Source organism: Mustela lutreola, chromosome 9 (genome assembly GCF_030435805.1).
Source record: "Mustela lutreola isolate mMusLut2 chromosome 9, mMusLut2.pri, whole genome shotgun sequence".
Lineage (NCBI taxonomy): Eukaryota > Metazoa > Chordata > Mammalia > Carnivora > Mustelidae > Mustela > Mustela lutreola.
In genome coordinates, this window is record NC_081298.1 from 73,046,710 (window position 1) to 73,068,561 (window position 21,852).

At 41.1% G+C, this 21,852-nt stretch overlaps 1 protein-coding gene across 1 annotated transcript in view; it reads left to right on the forward strand.

Annotated features, from left to right (window-relative positions):
• The first annotated feature begins 358 nt into the window (after positions 1-358).
• PPP1R21 (protein phosphatase 1 regulatory subunit 21) overlaps positions 359-21,852 on the forward strand; it is a 63,113-nt gene continuing 41,619 nt past the window's right edge. Inside the window, exons 1-7 of the mRNA XM_059134755.1 lie at positions 359-582; positions 9,573-9,641; positions 12,832-12,978; positions 16,273-16,374; positions 17,936-18,100; positions 18,265-18,323; positions 19,286-19,380. Of these exons, the coding sequence (XP_058990738.1) occupies positions 526-582; positions 9,573-9,641; positions 12,832-12,978; positions 16,273-16,374; positions 17,936-18,100; positions 18,265-18,323; positions 19,286-19,380 (694 nt within the window). The 5' untranslated portion in view covers positions 359-525. The remainder of the gene's footprint in view (positions 583-9,572; positions 9,642-12,831; positions 12,979-16,272; positions 16,375-17,935; positions 18,101-18,264; positions 18,324-19,285; positions 19,381-21,852) is intronic.

Consider the following 21,852-nt stretch of genomic DNA (forward strand, 5'->3'; position numbering starts at 1 on the left):
ATGGGAACCAGCAGGGGGAGGGGGAGAGAATATCCGCCAGAATTCTTGATGCGCTTAGAATGTTTCTTCTTCCGGTCCTCTGCTCTTCGCAACCACCGCCTCTCTCCTCGGTTCCCGCTCCCCGCCCCATTCTGTGGGCTCTCATCATTCTCTTCCTTTCTTGATTCTCTCCCTTCCCATTCTAGGTCGCCATCTTGAGCCATGCGTCAAGATGGCGCCCCTGGTCCCAAGGAAGAGCCCTGGAGCTCCACCGAGGCTGCGCACGCACGTGCTCAGGGGCGGGAGGGTGGAGCGGTGACGTCCAGACGCTGCTCCGCCCCCGGTAGTCTCCCCGCCCCTGGTCCCACTCCGCCTTCCTCCCACCGGGCGAACCCGGAAGTGGAGGAGGAGGCGCGGCGGTGGCGGCGGCGGTGGCCGAGCGGGCAGGCGCTGGCGGAGCCCAACCCGGGAGCGTGTCTGGGGTTGGGGGCGGGGGGCGGGGCTGAGCGCCCTGGGCAGCCAGGCCCGGACTGGGCAGGGGAGGCCATGGCCTCCGCAGAGTTGCAGGGGAAGTACCAGAAGCTGGCTCTGGAGTACTCGAAGGTATCCATCGTGGGCGGGGAGTAGGGGGTCCCCGGCCCTGCGGCCTCGGGTTGCCTTGGCAGCTACTCGTCGGGATGGAGGGGAACGGCGAAGGGGGCACGCGAGCGTGCCCCTCCTTTCTGCCTTCTCTGTCCACCATTACCATGCCTCCACCTGCAGCTCCCAGGAGATGGGGCCCGGCCGTGTCTGGGTCCCTGTGCGTGTCTGCGGGAAGGAGCAGGAGTTTGATTCCTCCTTCTCACTAAACTAGCGGGCTTGGTACTGGGATGTCCGAATGCTGGCTTCTGCCTCTGGTGCTGGTCGGGAGGGGAAGGGAAGGGTAAGGACCAACCCCTCTACTGCTGCTTCCTCAATTTTCCTAGCCCAGTGATGGGAAAGATCAAGCTTGCTTTCTTCTCACAGGGACGAGGTGAGGATGAAGAGATCTGTGTGTCCCCAGTCTGTCACCTCGGGAGAAAAGCCATTCGTGTAAACTGTTTCACTGGGGATGGGTGGTTACGAATGTATTTAGTGCGTTGGCAAGATGTTGTCTGGAGATGATTTTGAAAGCTTGAGTGCTAGGACTGTGTCCTCCAGGGTGCTGGGCAAGAACACCCAGGTGCTCAATACATGTTGAATTAAGCAAATAGGGACCTGCCCCTTTGTCGTATTCATGGCATCGTCTTTTGGAACCCTTTTCTTGGAAAAGGGCGGCGCTGCTTCTAAAGTGTTGCTGCCTTAATATTCTGATGAAGTTATAAAAGAATCTCACAGCCTGGTAAATTGATTCAATAGTCAGTAAGCTTAGTTTTCAGTGATCTGGTATCATGGGAGTGCTGGGAAGACCTAGCCTCCTTTTGACCATTTGGAAAAACAATTCGGACACATTTTTTTTTTCCTTTAACACATATTCAGCAAGATAAAATGAACTGTTGTTTGAAAAATAAAACCTTTGCCTAAGCATATACACTTACGTCTTTTCACCATCAACTGGGAGCCTTTTGAGATACTAACTATACTTATTCCCACGCTGTGACCATTGGCAAAACTTCTTCTGTTTACATTTGGAATTGTCTTAACAGCCTGTAGCACAGTGTCCATGATGGTAAGTTTTCAGCCTTTGAAGAAATATTTTGTTTGAAAGGGTCAGAATTGTTCAGAACAAATCCACATGATGAAGGAGAGTGGATGGAGAATGGCAGTACTCAAAGGTGGCTCCACTGTTTTGGGTGAAAATGTTTTATGAGTATAGAGTAAGGGGATTGATTTTCTTCTCCAGAGAACAGACAGTCTCAGAAGGCAATTCCAAATGGCAAAAGAAAGTTTTAAAAATGTTTTAAGCATGACTGCAGTGCTGGAATAATTGTATAGCCTTCCAAAAGTATTAAAAACTTTGAAAGATTTTATTTATTTCTTTTTTGGGTATATGTGCTTTTTTGTTCAATAGACGTTTATTATGTGCCTCCTGTGAATAGTCAGCCAGGGTCTGTTGAGTGAGGCAGAGTTCCAGGTTAAGGAGAATCCTTTCATAGAATGTTCAGATATTGTGCGTAAATATGATACAGTACGACAATTGTTAGTTCAGTGGGAACATGGAAGAGATGGAGGTTAAGAGTAAAAGTTACTCAGGTTGGGAAATAGGGAAGAGAGAGGGTTGGTAGCATTCCAGGCAAGGGGAACAGGCCCTGTTTCCAGTCATGAAAGCATAATAAGGTACACGGCGAGAGAGGTGAAGTATGATTGGAGAGTTCATTTCAACCTGATCATCATAAAGGGTTGTGGATGTCAAATAAGTTTGAACTTTATCTTTTGAATAATAGATGTCAGAAGTTTTATTTTGTTTTTTAAAGATTTTATTTATTTGACAGAGATCACAACTAGGCAGAGAGGCAGGCAGAGAGAGGGGGGAAAGCAGGCTCCCTGCTGAGCAGAGAGCCCAATCCTGGGCTCGGTCCCAGGACCCTGGGATCATGACCTGAGCCGAAGGCAGAGGCTTAACCCACTGAGCCATCCAGGCGCCCCGATGTCAGAAGTTTTTAATCAGGATAATGACATTACTTGTAGGAGGGGAACTGCTAACTACTTGCAGGATGGATTGAAATAGGGAAAGATGGGTGAAAAGAAGACCAGACCATAGGCTGTTGGAATAGTTTTGGGGAGTGTAATACAGGACTAAATAAAATTAGTGACTGTTAAGATGGAGAGGGGGCCTAGATTTATTACCTAGGGTAAAAGTACCTTTTTAGTTACCTCTTTTTTAAAAAAATTCATTTGTAAAGAATTTATTTATTTTTGAGAGCTAGAGTGTGGAGAATTGGGAGGGGCCCAGAGGATGGGAGAAAGAATCTGAAGCAGGCCCGCACTGAATCCAGGGCCCCAGGCAGTTTGATCCCATGACCACGAGATGACGACCTGGGCAGAAACCAAGAGTTGGTTGCTCAGCCAACAGGGCCACCAAGGTGCCCCTAATTACCTCTGTTTTGAGTGCCTGCTTTGTACATAGCACTAAACTTAAGAAGAATATAGTGTATGAGGGTCTCATCCTTGTGTCTTATTCATTCTCTGGGATGTGGTGAGTGAAGGGAGACGGAAGGGTTGACCCTGCGGTTCTGAGATGAAGGAACAGGACTGCCACTGACAGGAATGCGAGCCAGTGTAGAGCAAAGGGATGTATTAAAGATTAGATGCAATTACAGAATTAAAGAATTTTAAGTATTGCAAGGCACATTAAAATTACCTTGTTCACATAGTAGCCTGAGGTGTTGTTGGGGTAACTGCTGAACATTTCTAGTGAAGATGAACTGGCTAAAAGTCAGGCCAAAGGCCAGAGCTTTTGGAATACTAACTGTGACAACAAGTAGTTGAACTACAGGAGTTAATCAGAGTGGAACCCTTTAGGTAGACTCTTTGGGGAACACCTATGGAAAGGTGTGAAGGAAGGAGGAGATGCTAAGGAGACTGTAGGAGGTCTGCCAGGCTTGAAGTTACTTATCTGTCAGATTGGGCTAGATCATTTTTCATCCTTTTAATTGCAATGGGATGGAAATTTCAGAACATAAGAGAACAGAGATTGGTCAGAAATTTCATGTGCTGCTTATTCTCTGTCAGTTCTAGTGCTGAGCAATTTCTAGTTAAAATCTGTGCTACCTTCAGCCCTGAGCCTGTGGAAGGGACACGCTAGCTTTGCATTACCTTCCCTGGTGCAGAAATTGTGGGGTAATATTGACATTTTCCTTATTTAAGATACAAAGACAGAAGAGTTCCTCCTAAACAGTAAAAGGAGGCTACATATCTAGACAGTAGCAAGCGTGATCCCTAAACAAAGGACATTTGCAGACTTCCGTTGTTCTGATTTAATGCAGATCTCAGTCTGTTTTCCAGGAAGGAGCTCATATCTTGCTTAAGAACTATGGTCATAGGGGTGCCTGGGTGGCTCAGTGGGTTAAGCCCCTCTGCCTTCGGCTCAGGTCCTGATCTCAGGGTCCTGGGATTGAGCCCCGCATAGGGCTCTCTGCTCAGCAGGAAGCCTGCTTCCCTTCCTCTCTCTCTCTCTCTCTGTCTGCCTCTCTTGCCTACTTGTGATCTCTGTCTGTCAAATAAATAAATAAAATCTTAAAAAAAAAAAAAACAACTATGGTTATAATATTCTTTCCTCCCCAGAAGGAAAAAAATGGCCTGAGGAGCTCCCATTTAAGAGACTGAAAGTTTAGTTAGATAAAAGATGGGTTATGGGAGTCCAGAGCAGATGAGAATTTCTGAGGCATACATACTGGTAAAATGTAAAGCGTTATGGAAAAGCCAGTAAAACAGAGATTAAGACCCTAGTAGTTTGGGCAATTTGGAGGTCATTGGAGGCTTTTGAAACTTCAGGTTTAATAAAGTTAATAAAGGTGTATGTAGTTGGTTTTCAGAGGTTTATGAAGATAATTGGTAAGCAATGCAAGCTGCTTCTTTGTGATGCGAAGGCAAGCTAATCAAGACCTTAGTTACTACACTGTAGATTAAGAATCAAAGATTGCTTCTTACCTGCTGTCTGTTTCATGGTCTGGTCCGCTTCTGATGCTCTCATATATTTCATAGGGTGGAGAGGCTAAGAGCTCTGAGTCCTGGCTCTATTTGATTTCAGTCTGCTTTCTTTGCAGTAGCTCCTGCACCCCTGCCTGGCATCATGTTATGTGTGTAAGCAGGTTTCAGGTTCTTTTTTCTTAGTGTTTGTGTTACTCTGGGCCACTGGTTCTCAAAGTGTGGCCCCTGGATCAGCATCATCAGTATCTGGGAACTAGTTAGAAGTATACATTCTCAGGCCAACCTGGGAATCACTAAATCTGAAGCTGGTGGACAAACCCAGCAGTCTGTGTGTCACAAACCTCTGCAGTGATTTGGATGCACACCAGAGTTTGAGAACTGTTGCTGAAGGCATGGTATCAGTACATTAGCTTTTGTTCAGTTAATCTTTTCAAAGCTCTTTCGGAGGCAGTAAAAACAAGTGGGAAAGTCATACATCCAGTGTTTCTCTGAACAGTTTACTTTGCAATTGATTCTTCTTTTGGTGATGATGGAGATTGACTTTGGGAGCTTTTTGGATCTACACTCTTAGGAAATAGCTATTCATATTGGTGAAGGGTTGGTTTTGACTTGGTGTGTTTGCTTTCTAGATAGTGGAGCTTGGTGGAACCTGGTTAATTGTCCCTTCCTGTAAGAGAAATTGACTCAGGAGCTGGATTAAAAAAGAGTATCATTTGGATTAAAATCTAGTATCAGCCTCCCCCCCCCACCCATAATTTGTAGTTTTAACTGCTAAAGTTTGATTGGAAAACAGTATTGTGTTCAATGTTATTCAGTGGAATTTCCCATGAGAATGAAAATGTTCTGTATCAACAAACCACTGGCTGTGCAGTACTTTTGAGCATTTCCAAAGTGGCTAGTGCAACTAGTGGACAGAATGTTAGATTTTATTTAAATTTAAATTTAAATAGGCACATGTGGCTTTTGGCTCCTGGTTAGAAAGTGCTAGCTTAGCCCCTAGATCAGTGCATCACAGACACAAAGTGTCTCTGTGACTCGCCTGAAGACCTTGTTGAACGGCAGACTCTGGTTCAGTAGGTCTGGGGTGGGGCCTGAGAGTCTGCTCCCAGGTGATGCTGTTGCAGCTGTCTGCAGACCACACTTTGAATAGTCAGGCCTTAGAAAAGCTAGGGTGTTCGTCCTACTCTTCTCTTAAGTCATCCAGATACTGGTGAGGCACATAGACTGCAGGGGTTGGGGTGGGGTGTTGTCCTAATGAATTGCCCTGCATGGGAGCAGGAACAGGAGAAAGGGTTCCATTTGAGGGCAGGTCTGAGAGAAGAAGGTTTGCTTCCTGCCTCCCTGATGGAATAACTCCAGCCACAACTGAGAGCCTACAGGTATTTCTCCAAATGATTGGAACCATATGGTCCTACTGGACACCAAGAATCCTCAAAAAACCTGAGCCTAAATCGCTGAAGACCACTCTATAGACTACTCTACATAAGTGTGGTTCCAGAACAGTCAGGCTTATCACAAAGCTATTGCTCTAGGGACAGAGAGTGGGGGAGTCACCTAGGATCTCTCCTGCCGCGTTGACAATCTGTGATGGGATAACGGGTCCAAGATTAGAGATTTATTACCTTCAGTCACAGACTGTTGGAAGAGTTTGTAGGGAAAGAGATGAATCACATATACATATTTTCTCATCTAATCCCCAACAGTCTTCTGTGTTAGAACCAGTTTTACATGACTGTTTCCTACAATGGACATTTTGACATTTTACAGGTTTTACAACCCTATAAAACAAACTATTAAACATAGAAGCTTTTCTTCATTACAAAGTAATTTGTGCATTACACATCCCTAAGCCCATCCTAAACCTCACCCAAAGCCCAATTCGAAGCTTCAAAATAGTGAAATCATCTACAGGTCTCCGTTTCAGAGTCTCTGACATGAAACGCCTTCCGGTTCTACCATTTTCAGTATTCCGAAGTGCTGGGAATACTGCTTGGCCTTTCTACCTACTTGCTTGTACCTCCTCCCGGACGGGGGAAAACGACCTATAAGCTCTGCAGTACCAGGGATTAGTGGCTGGAGTTACCCTGTCACTGATGCAGGAAACAAACTTTGGGGAACGGTCAGAGAGGCACTGTTAGAGTAATGAAGCTTTATAGTTGTGTGATGCATTACCTTCACAAGCCCGTTATATACAGTATTTAATTTGATTAGTTAATGAAGCATTTATCGAGTATCTTCTCTGTCTGTGGCTTTGATCTTTATCTGTGGGCAGGAAATACAGGGAAGTGGGCAGGAAATACAGGGAAGTGGGCTGTAGTCTCTATCATGAGCTCCAGTTTTATTGGTAGATGGGAAATGAGCACCGAAGTCAAACATAAATTAGTAAATGTAAAATTTACTTTTTTTCTGAACCTGTAGAACAGAGGTGCTCCAACCTTTTCTGTAAAGAGACTGTTAGTAAATACTCAAGGCTTAGCCGTACATTTTCTGTTGTAATTCCTTGTCTCTGTCATTGTAGCTTAAAAGCAGCCATAGACAATATGGAAATGAGTGTGGTTTTGTTCCAGTAAAACTTTAAATTAGGTAGGGGCGACTGACTCTTGGTTTTTGCTCAGGTCAAGTTATGATCTCAGGGTTGCGAGATCAAACCCTGCGCCAGGCTCCATGCCCAGCCCAGAGTCCCTCTCTCCCTGCCACACCCCCCCACCGCCCTGACCCCTGCGCGCTTCCTCTCAAATAAAGAAATCTTTAAAAAAATTTTTTTTAAATTAGGTAGCAGGCCAGTATAGGCCATGGGCCCGCAGGGAATTTAAATAGTAGTAAGTACTGCTAGTTATCTTGTATTGTCCCTTTTAAATTTAATCTCTTGGCAAACCACTTCTTTCACTTCTTTCTCTCCTCCATATCCTTTAGTACAATGCCTTACCCCAGGCAAGTTATAATGTTATCTGTTATCCCTTTGATTCTAGTCTAGTAATAAAAGTTGTTTCCATTCCTGGGGCACTTTAAGATTTAGAAAGTGCTTGGACATAGCTTTCTTATCTGGTTCTCACAACAATGTCAGAAGAAGGAAGATAGGATAGATGTATTCACCCGTGTTATAGACCATGTAACTGAGGCTCAGAATGGTTAGTGAATTTTTCAAGTTTAAATTGTCTACTAAATGGCAGAGCAAGATTTGGGTCTTCTTTCTTCTGTGGTAGTGAACTGTATCTTTAACTTTCTAAAAATAGGAGAAGCTCACTTTTTTAATCTGTCTTTCGCTCAAGCTGTTGAATATTCTGCAGTATTTCTCCTTTTATTAGATTCTTAGCTAAATCTTCTGTTGAGAGTTACACATACTCAGTTTAAGGTTTAGTATTTAAGTATTCCTATTCTTTTGGCACAGAGGAGGGTCATTTCTGTTCTCAGGAGACAGATCTGAGTTAGAATTAGTAGCAGATTTTTTTTTTTTTTAAGCTCACAGATAAAGTCATTCCCTTTGTTCAGTTTCTAAGAGCAGAACCTGGTCGGTCTTTCTTTCTTTTTCTTTCTTTCTTTCTTTCTTTCTTTTTTAAGATTTTATTTATTTGTATGACAGAAAGAGAGAGACATCACAAGTAGGCAGAGCAGCAGACAGAGAGAGCAGGGGAGGCAGGCTCCCTGTTGAGCAGAGAGCCCGATGCGGGGCTCCCTCCCAGGACCCTGAGACCATGAACTGAGCCGAAGGCAGAGGCTTAACCCATTGAGCCACCCAGGCACTCCCCAGAACCTGGTCTTTCATGGCCTCTATCCTGAACCTTCAGAATATAAGTCTGTAGTATTGCTTTGGCTACGTAGGACTTGGATATTTCTACTTGCATGCTCAGTGTTATCCTTGCAGAGAACTTTCCTCTTCCTACAGAAGTGGATGTTATCTTTTGAAATGCTGCAAGTGGTAGTTGGATACATATATACATACATACATTTCATTTAGCTGTAAAATTCTTGATTTAAAATAAATCAAGAATTTGTTTTATTTATTTGCTTTATTTAAAATAAAGTTATACCTTAATTTAAAAAAAAAAAAAAAAGCCCACATCCTACCTCTTCAAAGACTTTTCCAACCTCTCCAGCCTATTTCTTTTCTCATTTATACATAGCTTTAGAAAATAGTAACCAATATTGTCTAATGGCATTATGACTTTGGAGTCAAATCTGCTGGGGTCTGAATCTCAGCATTGCCACTTAACTTCTCTGTACCTCAGTTTGTTCTTCTGTAAAGTGGACACAATTACAGTACCTACTTCCTAGCATTGTGAAAATTAATGACATAATACATGGAAAGCACTTAGGACAGTATCTGGTATATGATGAGCTTTCAAATGTTAACTGCTGTTACCAACTTCTGGATTGAGTCTTCTTCGTTGCTTTCATACATACACTGCCTTCGCTGATGCTTCATTACAAGTCTACCATTTCTGAGGCTATTGTGGGGGATGATACTTACATGACTAATATTAGGTGCAGTGTCCTGCTGGGTATGTTTAATTTTATAGAGTTCTTATTTTATAATTAGTCTGATTGTATGTATTTTACAAATAAATGTGTGCCAGAGTTTCAAGGAAAATGGCACACATGGTACCATATTATTTATCATATTAGTTTTATTAGTTTATTGTATTAATACTCAGTATTAGTTTTTTGTACTAGTTTTTATTTAAGGAGGAGACTTGGTTTTACAGAAAGAACCATATTCTTGTTGGCAGTCAAGAGATCTGTATTTCAGTATTGATTTGGCCACTGATTATTATTATGTCATTGGGCAGCTCAGCCTCTGTGCTAATCTGAAAAATGGCGGAATGATGATATCTACTATCCTCTTCCCTGCTAATATTTTTATTCTCATACACATGTGAGAACATAGTTACTCAGTGTAATCATTCCTGTGAAGTAACGATAAGTGTTTTCCTTGCTACAGGTGATTGCTTTATATTAAAATTAACTATTCCTTCTTCTTTTTTCAGCTTCGGGCTCAGAATCAGGTCCTGAAAAAAGGTGTTGTGGATGAACAAGCAAATTCAGCTGCTTTAAAGGTACGAAGCAGGATATTTGTATTGTGAGGGTTAAGTTAGTGTTTGGTGATACTCAAAGCAAGGAAGTCAGCTAGTTTTCTGTGTTATAAAGTCCCAACCATGACACTGATTCACTAGGGTTAGGAGAAGGTAATAAAGTTTTTTGTGTTTAACTTTTTTACTTCCTTAGGTATGAATGTGGTACACTTTGATTTCCTTAGCTAAATATCACAAAAAAGAATTATATGACTTTATCTCCTGTGTTTCCTCACAGCCTTTCTTTAGCTAAATTCATGGGGATTAATGGAGTTTCTTATCTGTCTTCATCACTAGACAGCACTCTGAGGGGGCCCATGTCATATTCATATTTATATGCTCAGCATTCAGCAGATGGTTGTCCCCTAATGAGTGAATTTGAAAGTGGGAATCATTTAGTGCATTAATCTTGCTTTTGGATTGAGCTATTTAATAGTAATAACCTGTATAAATCAGGTTACTCTGTTTGAGTGATACATTTTATCATCAACATTTACTAACTGAGAGGAGAAATACGATGGGAATTGAAGAAATTTGTTTCTACCTTATACGGTAGGCATGTCATAAATACTGCTTGTGGTATTTTAAAATTAACTCTAGGATATACATTTCGTCTTGGCCTGTTTCCATTAAATATACTGTTTATGTCATTCTTCACCCTCTGCCTTGCTCCCTGTTGAGACAAAAGGGATTAGGATTCCCTTTAATCATATCTCTTTCTGGAATAGCCCCTAACCAGTGACCTATCCAGGGTGATCCCACTCAGGTAACCCAGAAATATGTCCTTTTACTTAGTCAGTGTTGCACCCCCACCCCCAGAGAACTGTGTCTTGAAAGTGCCCCCAACTCCGGTGCTGTTGCCCAGACTTGGGGCTGAGGCAGCTCAGAACACCGTGCCCATACTTCCAAACCTCCTAGTGCCCAAACCAAGATTATTAAAAATAAGCTTATTTAGAGTCAGGATTTGTTAGTCAAGTTATTATTTAGCCTAAATCATTGAAATAATCATTATCTCTTAACGATGTTTAAAACCTATGACTGGGAAAAGTATTTCCTAGTGTGTCTTAGTAGCCCACTCTGGGCATGTTATAGCTATATAGGAAAAGTATTTCCTACTGTGTCTTAGTAGCCCACTCTGGACATGTTATTACCATTTGCTGGTTGTGTTTTATTAACTCTGCAATGGTGGCAATGGTGGTAACATTGGTGACGGCAGGTTCTATTTATTGAGCTCTCATTTTGTCAGGTATTGTGCCAAGCACAATTATATCCACTCTTGTCAGTTGGTCTTCACATTCAGTCAGTCTGTGAGGGCAGATAACATTATCATTGTCCCTACTGCAGAAACTAGGTTTTACAGAGAGGTTGAGATAGCTGTCTTCTGAAAATGGTGATTGGTTAATGGACTTGGAGCATTAGTCAGCTGGGATGAATTAAAAGGATGTAAAGAAATTACTCTTTGTTTTATTATTAGTTGAAGTGGTCATTACAGTTCTAGTAAGAGTGGCAATTAGCTGGTTTGGTCAATGGGAAGGTTGGGATATCTTCTGTTAAAACAGGCTTTTGATAGATTGGGTTTGTCTCTTCAGTGAGTTGTTGGACATAGTAAGCATTCATTGATTTGGATTTCTTTAATTTGAAATACATGATGATTTGGATATAGGCTGGGTTTATATTTACTGTTCAGCTCCAAGCAAAAATTAAGGGCTTCTAAAAAACAATAGAAAAGAAAACTTTCTCTACTTAATGGAAACATTTTTCTATCCTGGCTGCTCTCAACGTGTGGATAATGTCAGTGACTTGCTGACACCAGTCTTTGCCTTTTTTTTTTTTTTTTTAAAGATTTTATTTATTTATTTGACAGAGAGAGATCACAGTAGGCAGAGAGGCAGGCAGAGAGAGAGGAAGGGAAGCAGGCCCCCTGCTGAGCAGAGAGCCCGATGCGGGACTTGATCCCAGGACCCTGAGATCATGACCTGAGCCGAAGGCAGCGGCTTAACCCACTGAGCCACCCAGGCACCCCAGTCTTTGCCTTTTAGGTTGCTTTTCAATATACTTCTATCACTTTGTCATTAAAGCTTGACCTCATCTTAGCTTTGCAGTGGTTTTTCAGTGAAAGTAATATAACTACACTTCTTTAAATATACAATAGTATATAGTCATCTGGTTTGATTATCAGTGAACACAAAGTTCTCACAATATCGTAAGTAAAATATAGGAAGAATAATATATTTTTTTAAAATAGAGCAAAACTAAGTTTTGCTACTAGTTTTCCACTTTCTTACTTCATTATAGTGTAAACAGTACAAAATGGGCAATAGAAGACATATTGTTTAGATTTTAGATCTTGTTTCTATTTTTACTTAAAACTTTTAGGTGAATTGATGTAACATCTAAAAATATTTGTTAGGATAATACTGATTTTTATCTTTGATAAATCAGAATAGTTTAAAGTAAAATTAAGTGTGGTGCAAGGATTTCATTTGACTGACTTAAATCGAGGGAGGATTTATTGAAAAAAATGAATGCAAATAAATTGTTTCCCATTCTTAGTGAAGGGCATCATCAATAAATAGGGAGTTTCTCTTTCATAATTGAAGTTTATAAAATTATCGCCTCAGGCATTGTGCCTCCTCACTGCCAGACATATAACAACATTATGGGACAACGCAGAGTTGTAGATATTTTACTTTAAGTTGGTGACTGTCTGTTGCTTCAATGTATATGGTTTTTATTTAGTTATTTATTTATTTTTAAAAGATTTAATTTATTTATTTGACAGAGATCACAAGTAGGCAGAGAGGCAGGTGGGGTGGGAGGTGGGGAGCAGGCTCCCCACTGAGCCGAAAGCCCCATGTGGGGCTCGATCCCAGGACCCTGGGATCATGACCTGAGCCAAAGGCAGAAGCTTTAACCCACTGAGCCACCCAGGCACCCCTGTATATGGTTTTTAAATTTTATTTTTAAATTTACTTGGTTTGGCCAAAAAAAAAGAAAAATGCTTTTGTCACAAAACAGAGCTAAAAACATGGGAACTGGCACGATAAACATACAATGTGAATTCCCTAAAGCAAGAGGTTTTATCATATTTTAGTGAAACAAAAATAATTTCTTTTTATTTTTTGAAACCTTAAGGCTAAATTATAAGGAGTGGTCTGTTTTCACTTTGATGTAGGAACAACTGAAAATGAAAGATCAATCATTGAGAAAACTGCAGCAGGAAATGGACAGTTTGACATTTCGAAACCTGCAGCTTGCCAAGAGGGTAGAACTACTTCAAGATGAATTGGCTCTAAGTGAACCCCGAGGCAAGAAAAACAAGGTAGGTCAAATAAAGGCAAGTTAGGGAGGCCTTGTCTGCTAGGAGCAGACATCTACAAGCCATCTGGGTTTTAACAGAACACTTCCCCTGAACATTTCCTACTGTTCCATAACTATGCCTGGATATTGGGTTAAGGAAGAAGACACTATTATCATATGTAGTAATATTAGGGCATTTTTATATGTGAGTGACTTTTGAATAATTTCTTTAGGAGCAAACATGCAAGTATTAGATTTAGTGTCTGAGAAAAGTGGAAGGACTATCTCATACTGGTCAAAATTACTGGTATCTTTCAGTTATACTGAGTTGCCCTTCAGTTGCCCTTAACTCAAGGTAGGGCAAATAAAATGAGAAACAGTTTTGAAGTGTAATAGCTCATGTGAAAATAGCAATTGAAATACTCATTCCTTAGGCTTTGTAAGTTTGCTGCAAATATTTCTTAGTATTTATTTCTATGAGGCTGATTTAGTATTCTTATCAGGTCATGTAAAAATAACTTTTCCCATTATGGTTGATATAGAGAGACATGATTCTCACTCCATAAGACGGATGGTTTGGTACTTTAGAACATTCTGTGATTAAGAAGTTGTGTTTTTTTTTAAGTGTGGGGGTAGTGATTGAATCTTTAAGTCTCGTGTGTTGGGGCGCCAGGGTGGCTCAGTGGGTTAAGCCGCTGCCTTCGGCTCGGGTCATGATCTCAGGGTCCTGGGATCGAGTCCCGCATCGGACTCTCTGCTCAGCGGGGAGCCTGCTTCCCCCTCTCTCTCTCTGCCTGCCTCTCCATCTACTTGTGATCTCTCTCTGTCAAATAAATAAATAAAATCTTAAAAAAAAAAGATTTATTAAGTCTCGTGTGTATATAGAGCAGCACCTGGCAAATGTGTGGATTGAAGCAGTAAAAAGTAGAAGGTAGGAGGGAAGAAGAAGGCATGTAGTAACTCTGAAGTAGCACTGTATAGAGGGAAGAGCACAGGCCTTCCTGTGCTCTTCCAGGGGGGTTTAAGCCCAGGCTTGAGTTCTTTGTCTGCCATTTTAGCCTGCAACCTCAGGTTCTTCATCAGCAACATGGGGATGATACTCTGTTGAGTATTAAATGGGATCCTGTAAAGGTGGCTAGGACAGTATTTGCCATATAATAGGCAATCAGTGTTATTCTGTGTTAGCACCTTTTCATATACATGTCCCCTATATGAAAGAGTTCTTTCTAGAGTGCTAATTTTCAAAGAAGTGGGGAACAGAGAGGGCAAAAACAGGTATGTATTAGAATCATTTGGGGAATTTTGTCAAAATACATGTGCTCTCGAAATTCCGAGAACCTGAGGAATGAATAGCCATACGTACTTCAAACATGCTCCCCAGGTTAGTGAGATCCTCCCCCACTGCTGTTTTCACAGAGGCTTGGGTATATCACTTCTGAATTAATGCTAATTAAAGTTTTCCAAATTTGGGAGCTCTAATGACCCAAAATGCCCAGAATATGCTGTTCAGCTGTCTTCCTTGTGCAGCTCTCTTGTCCCAAACATGTTGGAGATTTAATGTTTTTATTTATTTATTTACTTAATTACTTATTTATTATGTATTTATTTACTTATTTTAAATATTTATTTATTTGATAGATCACAAGTAGGCAGAGCAGCAGGCAGGGTGGGGAGGAAGTAGGCTCCCTGCTGAGCAGAGAGCCCTATGCGGGGCTCGCTCCCAGTACCCTGAGACCATGACCTGAGCCGAAGGCAGAGGCCCTACCCACTGAGTCACCAGGTGCCCCTATTTTTTTTTTTTAAAGATTTATTTGAGAGAGAAAACACTCATACAACCCGGGGAAGGGGGAAGGGGTAAAGGGAGAGGGTGAGAGAGAATCTTAAGCAGACTCTGTGCTGAGCACAGTACCCGAAGTCGGCTTTGATCTCATGACCTGATATCATGGCCTGAACTGAAGTCAAGAGTCGGCTGCTTAACTGATTGAGCCACCCAGGCACCCCTGTTTTGTTTCATTTTTAATATAGCTACTCCATTTTCAGAGGGTTTTCTAATCATTGGTTCATACTGTATCAGTAAGTAACTTCATTTTAAGTGAGGAGTGAGGGCACAAGAAAGGCAGAGAAGGGTGGTGACTGATGTCTGAACACAGTTTCATTGTTAGTCCATCCTTGGAATAGTCTCCGCTCTTGTATTCTATGAAAACAAATGTTCATTATTTTCTCTCTTAAATAGTGCTATTCTTCTGTCTAGAAAAAAATTAATATTGGTAAAAAAGTAAAAGGAAGGTTCTTTTTATTATTTTTGAGCTTTTTCCTTCTGTTTATAGTATCTTTTTTTAACATGGTTACTTTTTTAAAAAAATTAGAAATTTATGTCAACTTTTGTATGAATTTATCATTGTGAATTCTAATTAATTTGTTACAATTTCTTAAAGGAGTTTAACAACTCAGACTCATGGAATTGCTAAAACTGATTTCCCAAACCAAAAGATCAACTTGAAACAGTATATTTTTTTTATTTTTCTAAATTTAAATTCAATTGATTACATATAATGTATTTTTATTTTTTTAAATTAAATTAAAATTTTTTTCATTGTTCCAAAATTCATTGTTTATGCACCACACCCAGTGTTCCATGCAATCCATGCCCTTCTTATTACACACCACCAGGCTCACCCAACCCCCTACACCCCTCACCTCTAAGACCCTCAGTTTGTTTCTCAGAGTCCACAGTCTCTCATGGTTTGTCTCCCCCTCTGATTTTCCCCAACTCACTTCTCCTCTCCATCTCCCAATGTAACATATAATGTATTATTAGTTTCAGAGGTAGAGGTCAGTAATTTATCAGTATTATTTAATACCCAGTGCTCATTATATCACATGTCCTTCTTAATTTCCATCTCCCAGCCCCCTCCTCTTCAGCAACCCTCAGTTTGTTCCCTATGATTAAGAGTGTCTTATGGTTTGTCTCCCTCTCTGATTGAAATGATATTTTTTAGCATATTTTTATGGCTAGCTTTCTGAGCCTGCTGTGTCTTCCAATAGAACTACTCCTGAATTCATCTGCAAAGATTAATGAGCCTTATCAGTTTATTCTCTTTCTTTTTTAAGCTTTTCTGCCCATTCCAATATTTGTAGTTCTTACTTGTTTCAAATAGGAGAAGTTAAATGATGGATTGTATACCTTTTGCAGGATTGTTTGAGAATGTGCACACGTAGAAGAGACAAGCTACTAAGGTGATAGAGAATCTGTGTACCTTAAGATGTTTCTCTAAAGGATGAAAGTTATGTGGACATAACTTATTCTTTCCATCAGAAAAGTGGAGAATCTTCTTCTCAGTTGAGTCAAGAGCAGAAGAGTGTCTTTGATGAAGATCTGCAAAAGAAGATAGAAGAGAATGAGCGGTTGCATATACAAGTGAGAACATCTTTCTGTTTTCCCCCATGAATTAAAAATGTGTTGTATGATCTAGAATGTGGAAAAACCAATGCAGGATAGAATGTTTTGTGTATGTGTTGCAGTGTCTCCTGCGGTTGTTAGGTATATATGTCACTGTTGTTATTGATTCATTTCTTAAATCTCATTCCTATCTGAATCTGGATGTGTATTTTGAAGTATGCATTTGTTTAGAGGACTATAGAATAACTCAGCTAACAGTATAGAAATATAGTAGGCACTGTTCATTTTATCTAGAAAATGATTAGTTGGATCATTTAGATAGGGGCTTATCAGTAAGTAGTGTTTGTTTTTAAAATTCTTACTGTTTAGTTGGTTTATATTTGTTCACATGTGTGTTCGGGTGCACACCGTGTTGGTTTGTATGCCTTCCCCCAGGACAGGTTCTTACTCATGGCGGGAGCTCAAATATTTATGAAATGTTGAATAATCAGTGTTTGCCTCCCAACATCTAGCATATTTAAGAGTCATAGTGTAATATCTTGGACTGTGCCTCCTAAATTTTTTGTGAAATGGTGAGCATAGTCAACTGGTAGAATATAAATACACATTAATTCTCAGTTTAACGTTTTACAAATGGTAAAAAAATGAAAAAAAGAAACCTTTTGAACTGCATTTTCTGTTAAGTATTCGTAATTCTTTTTTTTTTTTTTTTTTTAGATTTTATTTACTTATTTGACAGAGACAGAGATCACAGGGAGGCAGAGAGGCGGGGGGTGGGTGGGGAACAGACTCCCTGCTGAGCAGAGAGCCCAATACGAAGCTTGATCCCAGGATCCTGGGATCATGACCTGTGCTGAAGGCAGAGACTTAACCCACTGAGCCACCCAGGTGCCCCAAGCATTCATAATTCTTAATTAGCACTGGATTCTTATTTATTTATTTTTTAAAAAATATTTTATTTATTTATTTGACAGACAGAGATCACAAGTAGGCAGAGAGGCAGGCAGAGAGAGAGGAATGGAAGCAGGTTCCCCGCTGAGCAGAGAGCCAGAAGACGTGAGCTTGATCCCAGGACCCTGAGATCATGACCTGAGCTAAAGGCAGAGGCTTTAACCCACTGAGCCACCCAGGTGCCCCAGCACTGGATTCTTATTAAGGAAAAGAGTTTAACCTGTTTTAGGGATAACATCTATTTGAATTTTGATTATTTAAGTTAGCATATCAGAAGAGTTATGCCCTGGTCAGTTGAATTCTCTGTGTGCCAGAAGTTGTTTGAAAGAAATCCTTGAGCCTGAGAGGAAGGAAGTGTAGGCTTCGGCATCGATCTCCTGTGTTCATATCTCATTTCTACAATAGGCAGGTTGAAGCTTTGGTTTCCCATGTGGAAAGGAGGATAACAATAACACCGCCTCTGACATTCTGTGAGGATTCTGTGAGATCATGCCTGTGCAGTGGGTGTTGCGTAGTGAACATATGGAACCATGTCAAAATTGCTCAATGAGCAGTTACTGCTGTTGTTTTTCTCTCTATTTTGTATATTTGGATATTGTGAGCAGAGGAGATGATATTTTCTTTTCAGTTTTTTGAAGCTGACGAGCAGCACAAGCATGTGGAAGCAGAACTGAGGAGTCGGCTGGCCACCCTGGAGATGGAGGCGGCCCAGCACCAAGCTGTGGTCGATGGCCTGACGCGGAAGTACATGGAAACTATCGAGAAACTGCAGAATGACAAGGCCAAACTAGAAGTAAGCCCCACTGCTGGGGAGAGCACGTTAGGAGATAGGGTTTTTGTGAATCTTCTGTGTACTTTATGGAATGCACAGGGGGAGGCTGTTGCCTGTGGTGTCTCCTAAGTGTGCCCTTATCTATCGCCTGAGCCATCTGCTTTTCTTTTTCTTCTAAAATTCAGGTAAAATCTCAGACTCTAGAAAAGGAGGCCAAGGAATGTCGGCTTCGAACAGAAGAATGGTATGTGGAAACATGAATTCCAAGGGGCCCCAAAGTAAGAATCGGAAGACCTGAGTTTTGGTCTGGCGGCTTCTCCCTCTGAATTGCACACTTGAAGTGAGCAAGGAGCATGTTATCTTCAGGGTCCTCCTCAGTTCTGTTATCTCTAAGGCCTGACACACTCTTGGTCAGATGGCTTGTGTGTGAGTTCTCAGCCTGCAGATGGTGTCCTAGGGCTCCCATACAGAGGACTGGGTGCTTTCTGTTTCAGGCTACCCTGAAGAGAGCTTTCTGAGAGTTCCAGGCAGGAAAATTGACTCCTTTTCACTGTGCCAGACTTTTAGTGGTATATTTTGAATAAAATGGAGGCTATGGGATCTAATTTGGAGATACCTAAATCTTAAAATTCGAATATGATGAATTGATGGGTGGTAAAAGCATACTCCAGCATTTAGTTGATAAATGACATAATATTTTAGGTTTCAGTAGAATCAGTCACGTGAATTTCTTCAGTTTAGTAGAATTGGTAGAATTACATGGCATGGTTTAAATGTATACCCATGCTCATAATTGAATTAAAACAAAAACTATCAGATTTCATCTCATATAATACTTAAAAAAGAACTTTGCTATGATACTTGAGCAAACACTTATGTCAGGCACATAAGAAAGATAAAATCTGTGATTTTGAAATGGCTTTAAGATTACTTTGTACTTGGGGAAATAAACTGACAGGATTGTATTAGATACTGGGACTGTGATAAATTCTGAAAGTCTTAACAGAAGTCTCAGGGGCTTCAGAATTGAGGATTACTATTTTCCTTATCTTCATCTTTTAATAACTATCCACCACCAAGAGTATCCCGGTGTCAGGCATGAGTCTCTGGAAGCTTAATACCAGCCGTTGTGGTAACAAGGAAGTGAGGATCCCCTGTCTGACTGGTGATCATGTGGTTTGTGTTTTGTGTTTTTTTTTCTTTCAGTCAATTACAGTTAAAGAATCTTCATGACGATTTGTCAGGTAGATTAGAGGAATCCTTATCAATCATCACGGAAAAAGTACCTTTTAATGATACAAGTAGGTATTCCATTATTTGCAACTTTGAACCTCTCTCTGTGGTAATGAACTAATTAAAGAAGTTTTTAATCTATTTGGCAAAAAACTTCATTGGCTCAACAGAAGGTTGCTTTTTTTTTGTTTTTTTTTTTTTTGATTGGCTATGGCCCTCCTATATCATAGGGAAGCTGAATCCAAAGTCAGCCTTCTTAGAAAAAGCTCAAATCCACATTTTTTTTTTATTGCACATATTGAGCATATCCCTAGGTTAAAAACCAACCTGCACGTATAGTACCTGAAAGTTTGTATAAGAAAATCTGTTCATGGTGGGGAGAGTGGGAAAAGGGTGGTGGGAGATGGATCTTCTCAGCCTGGTATCTCCCGCATGGTTGGTGGTCCCGACTGATAGTTAGGGAGCTGACTTGGGTAAGTCCGGCTTCCTATTCATCCTGAGAACAGTCTGGTAATCTCTGTACCCAAGAGCAAGAAAAAGAACTTAAAAAAAAAATCAACTTACATGTGTAATAGATGCCAGTTTTGTAAATTTAGAGAAAAATAAATCTTGAACGTTAAAAACAAAGAATATGTTTTATTTTATTGGTTGGAATTTCGAAGCTTATATTCAGATAAGTACAGATTTCCTTTTTTACATTCAGATGATTAAAATTTTTTACTTCCTCTAAATTTTTCTTCCGGAAGACCTAAGAAAAGAGGAAAGAAAAGACACCAAAGAGAAACAGTTTGATCTAACACTGAAATCAGCATATGTCATTGTTATATCAAAGCTTAAGTTCCTCTGAAAAATAACACCTAGATTAATGTAATTAAGTTTCTAGATTAATGTAAATAGAGCTACCATACTTTGATTCACTAGACTTGAAATCTTGGCATTTCATTTTCCCTTTAATCCTTTTATCAATTAATCATCAGGTTCTAATAATTTCCTTCTGGATCTCTTTTTGGAGTTATCTTTCCTTTTCCAGTACTAGTTGTCACCCTGCCTTAGATCCTTATCATATCAGTGTGGGTTACTTTTAGTTCTGCAAAATTTAAAGATCATGTGCTGAGTGCCTAGATGGATAGGGAGCACAAGGGATATAGAAATTTCTAAGACAAAAAGCTCTACCCTAAAGGAATTTCTAGTCCAGGAGTGGAGAGATAATGTATAGACATGTCTAAAATGTCAGCTAACCTGTTCAATAAAGAGACTGTTTAGGTTTCAGAGGAAGGACAGTTTACTGCTGGAGGGGTTGTCTGGGGCAGTCTTTTGGAAGTGTGCTTTGAGCAGGGCCTGTATGTGTGAGTAGGTTTTATTGGGTAGAGATTCAGGAAAACAAACCAGGGAATTAAGTGGAGTGCGGTACATGGAACACAAGGTACTTTTGTGGTCTGAAGAGCAGTAATTAGCTAAGTGTTACAGGAGGCTAGAATGGGTGGAGGTAGGCAAGTTCTCAAAGGGTGAGTGGGGCTAGACCCTAGAGTTGTGGGCCAAGGAGTTGGGACTCAGTTCACAAGATGGTGGAGGGATTGAAGCCTTTGATCCAGGGAATGTCATGATGAGATCTGTACACTCACAGAATTAGCCTGACAAGAGTGTAGACTGTGCTAGAATGGGGAAAGGAGACCAAGACTGTTGTGATGCTAGTCCTGGTGTGCTGTTACGAAAGCTGGAGACTGAGCTGTCAAGGAGATGGATGTAAGCAGGCAAGGGAGCCGAGGAGGCAGTGTTGGTGGGGGAAGATGTGGTGCCATTGACAGAAATCAGAGAGGCAGACGAGGGGCAGGTTTATGGGAAAGATGATGAGGTTAACTTTGTTGTTTAATATTCTAACAGATACGTCAGTGTACATCTGTCTTTCTATTGGGGTACACATTTCTAAGTAAAAGCCTAGACCGTGGAAAGAGATTGGAGTTGACCCCGCTGGGATGGATGGGCGTTGAGAGTGGTGGGAATGAGGTACAAATTGCAGAGAGGCCCGCACAACGTCCTTGGGGAGTTCTCCCTCACAGGCGTCAGGAAGGAGAGAGACTGAGGTGGTGGGGGTGGTGAGGAGCTCGGGAAGTGAGGTGACGTGGAAGCTGGGGAAGGGAGTGTTCAGCCTGGGTGGGGCTGGGCAGTTCTAGCAGTGCTGTGGGGAGCTCAGAGAGGGTGAGGTGGCAGTAAAGGCAGCTGCTTTGGTGACTTCGTGCATGGTAGAGGTGGATGGCAGATGGATAGCATGAGGGTTAGAGATGGATGGGTGCTGAGAAATAGGCAGAGACATGCTGGTCTTTGAGCAGGTGGGAAAGGATGGGAGCCCAGTGGAGGATTCAGTATGAAAAGGAGAAGAAGTTACTGTGGACATAGAATTTTAAAAGCTGTAACAAATGCTTTTTTTGAAGTTAATTTTGAAGGTCTAGGGAGAAGGAGGGGTGGTTGATGGATTAGGGCCTGAGAGACCAGAAGGAGCTATTGCTGGGGACCCAAGGGGAAGGTTAGCTGAGGACAGGATA